This window comes from Lepus europaeus, chromosome 6, assembly GCF_033115175.1.
Source record: "Lepus europaeus isolate LE1 chromosome 6, mLepTim1.pri, whole genome shotgun sequence".
NCBI classification, from domain to species: Eukaryota; Metazoa; Chordata; class Mammalia; order Lagomorpha; family Leporidae; genus Lepus; species Lepus europaeus.
The window spans coordinates 3750594-3763341 of record NC_084832.1 but is presented as its reverse complement, the minus strand read 5'-3'; the positions used below and the strand labels follow the sequence as shown (position 1 = coordinate 3763341).

Here is a 12748-nt window from a genome sequence, read left to right as displayed (position 1 = left end):
CTTGAATCCCGAAAATACACATAACAAAGCTGCCTCAGGGTGTGCATCCTACTGGGTCTCACTGAAAAACCCTAGCTTCTACCGGAACACCTCCTTCCTGGAAGACTCGCAGAAGAGTGAGAGAGAACTAAAGAGTAGCCTTTTAAGATATGCAGGGGCCAGGGCCATGCTCACTTGGTTAATCCTCTGCCTGCGGCGCCGGCATCCCATATAGGCGCCGGTTCTAGTTCCGGTTGCTCCTCTCCAGACCAGCTCTCTGCTGTGGCCCGGGAGTGCAGTGGAGGATGGCCCAAGTGCTTGGGCCCTGCACCTGCATGGGAGACCAGGAGGAAACACCTGGCTCCTGGCTTCGGATCCACATGGTGTGCCGGCCGTAAGCGGCCATTTGGGGGGTGAGGCAATGGAAGGAAGACCTTTCTCTCTGTCGCTTTCTCTCTCTCTCACTGTCTGTAACTCTACCTGTCAAATAAATAAAATAAAATCTTTTTTTAAAAAGATATGCAGGTAATTTCTTTATTTCCAATTAAATTCCATTGAAGGTAATTAGATGCCTGAGAGTGGACATGCCCGGGGCAGTGCCGCTCTCTGCTCCTGTGCCCCGGGGCTCTGCTCCCTGCTCTCCAGAGCGCGGTGTGCAGTGCAGACTTTCAGAACGGCGAGTGAACGAATCAGCGACTTCAGCTACACCTTGCACAGAAGCCACGATTCACAGCAGAGTCACCTGACACATGGCAAAAGTGGAACCAATCCTTGGCTGCTCTCTGTATCCAAGCCGGTGCACTACAGCTTTGCTATTTCTCTGGTCAAGAACACAAATCCCTTCCTCTCCCTTTGAACCACAGCTGGCCTTGAGCCTGGCCTTAGCCAAGAACACACAGCCAAACAGTGGTGTCCCAAGTCCACAGCCTGGGAAGACTCCGCGTCCTCAGATCCCTGTGGCTGCGCTGGGCAGACACCCAGGCTCCCTGCTGGGAGGTGAGAGAGACATTGGTGCTGGTCCAGCCAGCGGCCTGCCCATAGCCAGCCCCGTGGATGGCACAGCCTGGGAAGACTCCACATCCTCAGATCCCTGTCTCCGCGCTGGGCAGACACCCAGGCTCCCTGCTGGGAGGTGAGAGAGACACTGGTGCTGGTGCAGCCAGCGGCCTGCCCATAGCCAGCCCCGTGGATGGCACAGCCCCAGAGGACACACAGACTTGTGAGCAATCGTATACCTCTGTTTAGAGCCTCTGAGTTTTGGGTGCGAGGTTAGCCCGTTGCCTCCACCGGCTACAGGTCACTATGTTGGGAGTTTTCCTAGCTGCTGCTTGTGTTAGCATGGTAGGAAGCCAGTTCTCGCTTTCACAGGGGGTGTGAAAGGTGCCCCTTCCCCGTGCTCCCTCAGCTTCTGGGCCATTAAGGTCCTGGACCTGTGGCTATTGAAGACTGTTGTTTGTCAATGCTTATTTTACATTGCAAAGAGATCTGGACCAGCTTTGTAAAACACTTCGCTTCCAGAACCTCATGAGGCGAGGAGAAGTTTGGCAGAGGTTAAAGGACGCAAAATAGCAAATATGTAGGAGGAGAAAGTCAGAGGTGAACGCACAGCGTGGGGACCGCAGTTGCGAACAGTGTGTTGTGCGTGCTGTTCCTCCCACAGGCGGGAGGGGCGGCTGTGCGATGGCAGGTTCACTTCCCCTGTCCCTCTGCAGTCAGTGTGTTACGGCATCAGCGCAGCTTAGAGCATCATGTTGTGTACCTCAAGTACACGTAATAAAGCGTATCTCCTTTAACATTGTTAGAATCTATTTTAAAAGATAAGGAAGATTTGGATCGGAAGAGATTCACTGTGAAGGAAGAGAAGGAACTCTGTGAAGCCAGAACATGCTAAACAAACACCAAACAGCACGTGTCCCTGTAGCCTACGCTAGAGGGTTGAGTGGCGTGCCGATGTGGTGTTTTGTGTGGGTGCTTGTCAAGTGATTAATTTGCAAATACAGTAATTTTATCTTTTAGTTCGGTTCCAGGGATTTTTTTTTTTTTTTTTTTACAAAGTAATAAGAAGCGAAAGGTCTGGCTTCCTGTTCTGAGAATACCACTTCGCATTAATGGAATCTTGAGTAAAACATTTATGTCTTGTGAATCTTAATGTTCCCTCTCCCTAAAGTTGGGATAATCACAGCCCATCTGTGCACATATGGAGCTGTAGCCCACATATCTCCTTGGCTTGATTTTGATTCCAAGACCTATGAGTCTGTGATTCCTAGGGTAAGTTTAAACACACCAGTCGCATCCAAATGTCTGATGCTCTCGAAATACGCTGTGAGCGAATCTGAGCAATTTCTGGTTTTCAGTATCCCATGACACGGTCCACTCTTGACTGGAGTGGGCTCAGATGGACACCTGTGTCCTTGTGACTACACTGATCTTCTGTGGGGGAAAGGCCACACAGGTTCCGTCAGCCAAGGCCAGTCCCACCACCAGTTCAGTTCCCATCGCTAAGGCTCAGCAGCTCTGACACACCGTCACCATCCTTGATCAGGAACACGTCCCCTCTTCACATGCAGCCTTCTCATCCTGTGCCTTCGTGGATAAACTCTGAGATGGCCCTCCCAACAGAAGTTATACAGCCAACTCCACGGATCGTTGAATCTATAGAACAAGCGGGGCACCATTAGTGGGTGAATTTTGAAGGCTACAATTGAGAAGATCGCTCCTGTAAACCCTCACATCCGGGCCCTGAGTTAGCCAAGCTCTTCCAACTTCTGTCCTAACAAGCCCAAGCTGCAGACAAGGTTAGACCTCCACGGAGAGTCCAGATTCCTTCCTGTGTTGGAATCACAGCAGAGTAGCCTGTGCCTGCTCCAACTTGTCCACGCAGGCACCCAGGGCATCACCCACAGGGGAAGCGCCCTTCTCCACCATAAATAACCACACCTCCTCTTCAAGGCTCACAGGAAATCTCCCACCTAGCCTACCTCGTTACACATTCTGATGGGATGCTACCTTTGTGTCTTCCTAAATTCCTGGCTACCAAACCAGACCACGTGGGTGGGTTTCATGCCTCCCAAGGTTTTCCCCTTGGCCGTGTTCCCTAGCTCAGCATCTTTTCTGTGTATGTAAGGTTTGTTGAAACCCCCTGGACCTTCTCTCATCTCAAGCTTCTCCCCTTTTTTGATGTGCATGGGTTGCCCAGGTATCACTGGGAAACTTGGCCCCAAGTCCTGTCCCACAGCTGTGTCCTCTAGCCACTTACCTGCTGGCACAGGTGGAAGGCAGGGAGGTATCTCCTTGTAGGACTGAAATTCCGTACTCCCTTGAAAAGACAAAGAAGCAACAGAATTCTTGAATCTCCTTGGAGGTTTTGTCTTGGCCTTACTGTTTCACAAAAGGTAAATCAAGCAAACACACAGGATCCTGGTTTAGAAGTCATGTTAAGTCATAGAAGACACCCCTATCACCACTGCGTGTCAGTGTATGGCCTGCGGTATACTATTGACGGCCACTGGCTTTGAGCAAACAAGAGCCACAGTAGTGCAACCTGAGCTGATTTTGTGTTGCGTCTGTTTTGTTTCCATTGAAGCTTGTTTGCACAGTGTGCTTCCCCAGTGCCCGTGCTCTGCTGGAAAATGCATCTCTCCCTTGCTTCTAGAATGTCCTTCAGCCACCGAGAGCCCGCCGCCCGCTGCTCTCTCTGATCACTTATCCAGCAAAATGTGGAATAGAACTCCCTCTGTTTACTTCTGCTGGAGGGAATAAAGTCGCCCAGCTGAAGGCATCCCTGAGAAATGGAGCCGTGCCGCCAGCGTGGCGAGTTGTTCCCCACAGTGTCGGCTGATGTGGGGAGGAGGGCGGGGGTAGATCCTACACAGCAATGGAAACAGGAATGGGGTAAACACTGCGTCACTGACGTTCAAGGTCTTGAAGAATGTTCTCTCTCCCGCCTTTAGCCCTGGGACTTTCAAACATCTGGTTTGTAATTTGCTTCCCTGCTGCTCTTCATATTAATAAATGGCACTTGAGCCTCTTGTGGTGGCCAAGGTCAACCCTAATGCAGCTTACTCTTCTCACATCGTGTTTGACTAGGCAGTGCCAAGATAAATATGGCTTTAAGTGCGTCTCACTTATCAAATATTTAACTAGCAATCCCTACCCCATGCATCGTGGTGATCCAAGTGAATGTGCTGTGCTTTTACTGTTTTATTGAGGTAGGACATTGTTGAAGTGCATGTATCATGCATACAGCTCGATGGAGCTTTACATGTATGACGTGGCCATGTAGCACAGAACCCCATGGACATGGGATGCATCCAGTACTCCAGAAGGCTCCTTGCCCAGTTCCTCTGGCTCAATGTTAGTATGTGACATGCATGTATGATGCTGAATGTAGCTACCTTGTATCCTTATTTTTATTTCCGTGTGCTATTCCTTTGTAAAAATGCATGCAAACCTACCTCTCTGTGCCACTGTTTAGATAGTTCTACTGTTGATGGACATCTCAATTGTTGCCAGTTTTTAACTATTATAAATGACACATAGCCTTGCACATTCTTGGGTATGATTTTTAGTGGCCATGTGTACTTATTCTCTCTCTCTCTGTTTTCTTAAGTATTTATTTATTTGAAAGGATGAGTTACAGAGAGCGAGAGGAAGGTAGAGAAAGAGAGAGGGAGAGAGAGACAGATAGATATTGTCTATCAGCTGGTTCAATCACTAAATGGCCACAACAGCCAGGGCTGGCCAGGCTGAAGCCAAGAGCTGGGAATTCCATCCGGATCTCTCACCGGGGTGCAGGGCCCCCAACCACTTGGCTCATCTGCTGCTCTCCCAAGCGCATTTGCAGGGAGCTGGCTTGGAAGCAGAGCATCGGGGTTTCTAGCTGGTCCTAATATGGGATGCCAGCAATGCAGTTGGTGGCCTAACCTGCTATGCCATGACACAGGCCCTCCACTGCTCATTTGCTTTGATACAAGCCCAGGAGTGGGATTTCTGGAACATTCCAAGTCATGTCTTTGCGTCCCTAAACTGATTCAGAGTTAGGTTACGTTCTTCGGAATCTCTTCCTCTGGGGATGACTGAGGAGGAAACCAGCCTCTACAAACTAGAACCCCTCTGCTCCGAGTAGGGCTTTGTTCAGGTTCAAAGGTAGACACTGCCATTAATTCAGACTTTTCTTCACTCTCTACCTACACACCTGGAAGGCAACATCAAAACCAGACAGATGGCTTGGCACTGACTATTTTTCCAGACATGAAAGATGTTGTATTTTATGGCTTTGTTAACTACCGGGGAAATCTCTCTGGAGAATTCTAAGGCACAATTTGCATTAGCAGAAGCCATCTCATTCATATGTTAATTTTGCCTATAGGATTGAATCCTGGTTGATCAGCTGGCTCCTCTGCTGTTCTTGTTAGAAAGTGGGGTTGAGTGCCACAGCGGTCAAGGTGTCAATAAAAGCGGTGGCCTTGTTGTAGACTGCTGCACAGTCCGGGCGTGTGGCTGGCTGAAAGGCCACATAGCTCCCCGACGGAGCTTGCTAGGGCAATATCAACACGCTTCCTGCAATGCTAACTGATGAAATAGACGTGTAAACACATGTGTCTGTCAGGAATTGCAGAAGCCTTCCTGAAAAATGCTCCAGCCTCGCGTTGAATTTTTCTCCTGAGAATGGGTTTTCTTTCCTCATCATCTTTTTGAAAATAAGTTATGTTTGGAATCTTGGGTTTATGAAATCCGGGGTTGAGGGGGTGCCCTTCCTGCCTCATGCATGCTCCCAGCTCCTGATTCCTGGTGGATGGCCCCAGCCCGGCCCAGTTTCGCCAACGTCGCCTGCTCTCCCGTGTTCCCCGGGTGGCTGGTGTGAGCACCAAGCGGCACCCTCAAGGGAAGGCGAGATGTACGCCCGCGGTGGCCTGGTGTCGCTGCTATCTCTTGCCCGTTCCCCTAGACTCTGTCCAAACTGCAGGCCACGGCCAGCTTGGACCCAAGCAGGGGAGGCCCTGGGGGAGCTCCTGACACCAGTGCTCAGGAGGAGCAACCGTACTGAGCCCTGCGTGCGGCCTTGGCCTTTAAACAGCTGCCCTCCCACTCCTGCCTCCTGGGGTCTTGCTGCCTTGCCCCACTGGCAAAACCAGCACCTTGCTCCTGCCACCGGGGCCTCCTCCTCTCTGCCCTGAAGTTCACTGCTGTGCTTCTGTCCCACCACATCAGAAAACCCCCCGACGTGTGCGGAATCCTATAGGTTTTTAAATAAAGGGTTTTAAATAAGGCTAAGGATAAATAGTATTCCAATGCTCACTAGAGAATATGTAGAAAATCAAGCAATCCCCTCCAGGCCTAAGCTCCTACGAAAATACGTGCTGCATTTTTCCCGTGGCATGGGCTGATTTTTTTAGCGGAGTTGAAATTACACTCCCCTAAAGACAGACATCTGATTCCCAGCTTTTGTTTTTGGCTCCATGTTGCTCATAAACATTTTCCGTATTTTCATATAGTCTTTCTGGATATCAGTTGAATTTTCACTGCTTATAGGAAGCAGCAGTGTTTCAATAGAGAAACCTTGGGAACTTTGGATCAGTGAAAGAACAAACACAAAACGATTCTGTGTCCTCTTACCTAGCCGTCTCCGTTGCCTTCCCGGGCTCTGGATGGGTAATTGGGTTGTTCTCCACACAGAATTTATATATTGCTCTCTGTTAACCAGACAGTTTCATTAAATTAATCCATCATGGGGTGAGTGCCATTTAACTAATTGTGTCTTTAGTGTGGGATATTTGTTATTTCTTTGTGTAGTTGTTCCTGTAATTAAGATAAGAACAGACATCCACGGAGGTGCTAATAGTTATTTTTTAAAATATAACAAAATGAATGATGCAATTTAAAAGAAGACCTCTAATAGAAACTCTCCTTATATATTCTGCAATGGCGCGTGAGTGGCAGAAGTAGCTACCAGTTATGTAGTCAGACCTTGAAACACTTCTTTTGACTTTTTTCCTAACAGCCAGAGAAAATGATCGCATTTGTCTTAACATTTAATTCTGGGTTGAGCGTTTACAGTTGCTGGTTTTAACATTTAACTCCGTGTTCGGCATGGAGTTTATCTGAGCACTCTGCACGAGGTACTGAGAGAGGGTGAGACTCATTCAGGGGGCATTCCTCCTCCTCCTCTCTGCTGGCTTGGACTGTCAAGTTCATGTCAATGACTTTAAATGCCCACTTCCTCTCTAGGAGACTCGCGTTTCTCCCACGCACAACAAATAATCTTCCAGACAGGATGTCACAGAACCATTCCTCCACATTTCCAAAAGGGAAAAATAGTTGTTGGAGCAGAGCATTGCAGACCGCAGGGTGATTATATAATGATCCTGAAAAACAAAACACAGGTTCACAAGCACAACGGTGCTGCCAATTCGGGCTGCAGTTTGCACAAAGCAGGTGGAGAGGAAATAGCAGCAAACAAGAATTCCCAGTGTGGCCTGCATAAGAACGCTCATGGCATCAGAATAGCACAGCCAGGGGCCAGCTTTGTGGGTGTGGCTTCCTTCTGTGATACCAGCACCCCACATGAGCACAAGTTCAAGTCCCGGCTGCTCTGCTTCCCATCCAACTGCCTGCTGCTGGCCTGGGAAAAACAGTGGAGCATGGCCCAAGTACTTCCATGTGGAAGACCCAGAAGAAGCTCCTGGCTCCTGGCTTCAGCCTGGCCTCACCTTGGCCATTGTAGCCTTAAAGGGCAGTGAGCCAGTGGATGGAAGATCTGCCCCCCGCCCCCACCTCATAGCTCTGATCTTCAAATGAACGGATAAATCATTTCAAAAATATAGAAAGAATAGTGCAGCCACAGCTGTCCTAGGAGAGGCTAAGGCAGTGACTTGGACGGGGACACACCCAGCACTGGGGTTGTCCCAGGCTGTCTGTGAAAGACGAAGGCAGCTCCTGCCCCACCCTTCCCAGAGCCCCACGGGTGTCCTCCTCCGTCCTCACTCAGGAATCTGAGATTTCCTTCTCATCCAGAGCCGTGCTAAATTCCGAGAGCCAGAGTTCCTTGAATCCCAAGCCTGGTTTCTTAAAAGTTCCTTCCAAGTTTCCCTTTCGCAAGTCTCCACTGTAAAGATTCCAGTTGAAGACACAGTGTGTGTTTTTTGAAAAGGCAGGGTTTGACCTGCAGAGGGGGCTCATGGGACGTCAGAGTGATGGACTGCATATTGGCCTACGCCGAAGTACGGAGTTCTTGATTTCCTGCAGACTGAGGGCTTTCTCAACCCTTTAAGCCTCAGTCTACTCACCAGTGAAATGGGTATAGCAGTATGTCTTCTTCCCAGGGTTACTGAGATACAACAGGCAGGATTTTAACGTCTGAATGGTCCTGGATCCAGAGAGAGCCAAGAGACACGTGGGTTCAAGTTCCTTCAGGGAAAATGAGGCCCGGTAAGAAGTCAGCACCACACCCATTTCAGAGGATGTTAGCCCACCTATATGGGGTTGCATTTGTAATTAGAAAGCAGTGTAATTATATTCATGTGTCTGTGTGAGTCCAAGCGTTTCAGCCACACTTCGTTGCTAGCACTCGGAATCTTCTGCAAGACGCTAAGACAATTCTGCTCCTATTTCTAGTCTAGACTGGCAGTGGTGTGCTCTGACCGGCTCCTCTAACCTGGAGTGGCCTTGAGCGCAGGGTCGGGGCCGGGACTGAGGGGCCTGAGAATGCCCGATCACTCACGTATTGTTTTCTTTCAGCACACAGATACTGAGTATTGGAATTTTGGACATCTTTGGTTTTGAAGAATTTCAAAAGAATGATTTTGAGCAAGTGAGTAGTTTTTCTTTTAAAATTTTCTGAACTGTGATGACCTGTTTCAATTCTTAGCTCTTTTTTTTTTACTTCAGTGACAATTGTTAACATAATTTACTTTCAAATGTAGAATCAAAGTCAGGACTTTACCCTCATGTCATGAATGAATATCGCAGGTTTGCTCACCTCTTCAGCATTTCTGTGTGGCCTCACGCACAGATGCACTGCTCCCGCATTGGGAATGCCTCTTGTCTTCGAAGACAGCACAAGGTGAAGACCTGAGTTGTGTTTAGCAGGTGCTATTTCTGCAGGTCAGAGGGAGACAGGACACAGGAGTCCGAAATCAAAGCAAAGGTCTCTGGGAACCCTGGGCAAAAGTCAGAATGGAAATCCTCTGTTGCTGTTCAGGGATTCGTCTCGTGTGACATCCGTGCAGGGGACAACTGGACAGTCATATATCTGCGAAGTGTTAGCTATTTCTAATCGTCTACAATTTAGGGCATTTAAAAAGTACTAAGTTATTTAAGCATCTTAACAGTATGACTTTTTTTTTTTAATCAAATTAAATATGTCCAAAACTTCAGTGTTGAAGAAGATCATGGAAATACCACGTGGCTTAGCCAGCAGAAAAGGAAAACACACACTAGAAAGACAGAAAACCTGCATTGTGTTCCAGGAGCAGCTCCAGAGAGGCCATGTTTGCAGCAAACTCTGATACTTGTGTAATTGGTTTGGCTCTACTTTCTCAGGGTAGATAAGTGACTAATGACAGCAGGTATGAGATTGAATGGATGTATTTGAAGTCTGACTCTATGATGTGTGCAAGCGGCACTTTCCCAGCCAGCATGAAGAACGGTAGGACTGGGGGCAGTAATGGATTTGTGGAGTTGTGCAGTCATGACGGAAGTGTGATAGCGCAGAACCCTGCTGTCATTCACTGTCACAGCGGACGTGGGTAGCTGTCGTCACTGATGTCAATAAGGACGCTTGGAGACCTTGTCCCGGTCAGCCTGTTTGTTTCTGGGAGAGCCGGCTGCGTGCAGCGACTCCATCCTGCTGACTCACCCAGCTCACCTAGCTCAGGTGAGTCAGCAAGAACCCAGCTCTCTGCATGACGTTGCAGAAGTCCAGTCTGAAAGAACAAGGAAGCCTGACCTTTCTTCTCTCTTCCTGCTTTTCCGGGGATCAATAGAAAAGGGAAACCTTTGTGTTTCTTGGTGATCTGTCACCATGAGTAAAACAGCAGTCAGCACAAGGAAAAGCGCAGCTGACCGTGACCTGCGGAGCCCACAGCGCCCAGCGCCCCTCTGAAGGCTGACCTGGAGGGCAGCATCGCAGGCTGTCGGCATCAGTAGCATCGGGTTGCCATGGAAACACACACACAGCAGGTGCTTGTCCCTGACCTGGTGGGTGAGTGCGGAAGGCACAGCTAGAGTGACGTCACGTGACATCACTCCCTGTCCTTAGCTGTCGCTCTGCACCCAGACACAGCGTTGGTGCCATTGCTGCCGTCTGTCCTCACAGCCCATTCGTGCTCAGTATTCATGTTGTTTTCTTATTGAAATACACTTGTTTTACTACAGTTAGGTAAACCCATTGTTCTAATGATATATTTTAGAATAGAGTCATGGGCTGAAATTTCTGTGTCACAAGAACTGACATTTTGTTCAAGTCTAAAGAGTGAATCTTTGCTAAACACCTAAAGCTAGTTTTAGGAATTTATGGATAAAGATTATTGGATATAAATTATGAAAAATAATTTTTAAGATTTATTTATTTATTTATTTATTTGAAAGAGTTACAGGGAGAGAAAGAGAGAGAGAGAGATCAAATGGCCGCAACGGCCTGGGCTGGACCAGGCCAAAGTCAGGAGCCAGGAGCTTCATCCACATCTCACACATGGGTGCAGAAGCCCAAGGACTTAAGCCATGTCCATTGCTTTCCCAGGGCATTAGGAGGGAGCTGGATTGGAAATGGAGCAGCCGAGACTCGAACCAATACCCATATGGGATGCTGGTGCTGCCAACCAGGCTTAACCTGCTATAACACAGCGCTTTTCCCAAAGATAAATATTATTTAAAAAGCATGAATAGGTTTGTTTTACTATTATGCACAATAGCAACCAGACATGGAAGGGACATTATTTTCTCAACCTTAATTTGCATATCGGTGTTTATACAGGTCACTGTTTTGAGTGATCCATCCTAGAGTCCTATGTCATTAACACAAGGTGGATTTCTTATTTTATATTCTTCTGCAAACTTCAAATACTTAACAGATTAATGCTATATTCAGAATCAAACCTAGAACAATGTTAATGCTTTTCTAAATGTGTATTTTACCCTGTTAGGGGTCCAGGGGCTCACCTGTCAGCTGTTGGTGACAATGTCAGCTCCACGTGCTACAGTCACGTCTGAAATAGCAGTTTGTGTATAATAGAAATTTAGTGAGCGTCTTTTCCATCGGAATTTAAGAAAAAGCAAACTAATGTAAGAAAAGACTTGGATTTCCTAGTGGTTTTCCTCGCTCGAGAATAAATACCTGTGTTTGTTGAGGATTGTCCCTCTCTAAGAAGCTGGACCAATGTCTAGCACAGGGACACAGTTGAGGAGCTGTTCAAAAACACCCCAGACCTCAACGTCCCCTCTTGCAAGAATCTCCAGGAACTCTGAAGGATTAAGTGGCCATTAGGGATATTCTTAAGTGAAGATCTGTTTCAGTTTAGTAGGAAATGTCTTTGCCTCATTCTGGGCTATGGTAACTAAACACCACAAGTGGGTGACTGACGGACGGCAGGAACTGACTGTCATGTTACTGGAGGCCGGAGGAGGGGGCGAGGTCGAAACACCGGTGGTCTCAGCGTCTGCCAAGAGCTCTCTGCTCCCTGCACGGCGAGTTAACCCCAGGTCCTCACAAGGAGGAGGCCTAAGGCCCTGAGGAGCCCCCTTCACAAGGGTGGAGCCCAGGGACCCACCTCAGCACCTGGCAAAACTCCGCCTTCCGATCCCATCACCTGGGACACAAACATTCAGACCATCACAAATGTGTAATGAATCCTTTCCATTCAAGCTACTTCTTATTGTAATGAAGACGATTTTTAAAGTGAAAACGCGTTTATGTAACTCACCAGTAGTTTTATACTTTAATGAGAGGCATTCTGAATAGAATATATTCCAAAGTATAACTTGGAAGAATCTGACTTTGTCACTCTGATTAATTAGTTATATTATTGTTGCCACATTTCCTGTTATGTAATATCTAAATTTAATCAAATCTACTTTCCTTTATTATGGAGAGTTTAACTCTAATACCAAAGAAATACTTTCCAAATCTTTGCAGAGAAAACCTGGAAGTAGAAATACTCTCCAGTTCTAAGTGCTCGCTCAGTGAAATCCAAGTATATGAGGCTGGATAAATAGATAGTAAAGGAGACCAGGACACCTGTTACACACTTCAGTGCCAGTGATGTTAGCAAAGAGAATGCACTTTGGGACATACGAAGTGGAAAGGAAAGGTAAAAATATTTCTACTTCCCGATATGATTGTGCATCTAGAAAACCCAGAAGAATGAATAAGACCATTCATACAAACAGCAAGAGGACTTGGCAGAGTAGCAGGATGTAAAGTTAATAACACATACTCCAAAAATAACTGGTTAGATGATATAATGGAAAACAAGTCAGCATTTCCTTAGTCAAAAATAAGTAAACAACCTAAGTGTTAGAACTTTAAGATGCTTCTTGAAGTCAGACAGCATTTATGGAGATGCCAAGACACTGCATTTTCAGACAGAAAAGCTTGATATTAGAATAAATCCAATATAGTATTTATATGTTAACTTAGGGAAGAGTTCTTAGTCAACTTCATATTTGTAAATTAGGAAGAATTCCTCCCTGTGTTAACTTACAGCATAACTTGAAGCAATGCCACTACAAGTAGATGAGGAATGAATGATAGAATGAGAACAAACCAATTGTG

General features: G+C 47.2%; 1 protein-coding gene across 1 annotated transcript in view; it reads left to right on the top strand.

Annotated features, from left to right (window-relative positions):
* MYO16 (myosin XVI) overlaps window positions 1–12748 on the top strand; it is a 514229-nt gene that overhangs the window by 288967 nt on the left and 212514 nt on the right. The window contains exon 20 of the mRNA XM_062195254.1: window positions 8716–8788. Within this exon, the coding sequence (XP_062051238.1) occupies window positions 8716–8788 (73 nt within the window). The remainder of the gene's footprint in view (window positions 1–8715; window positions 8789–12748) is intronic.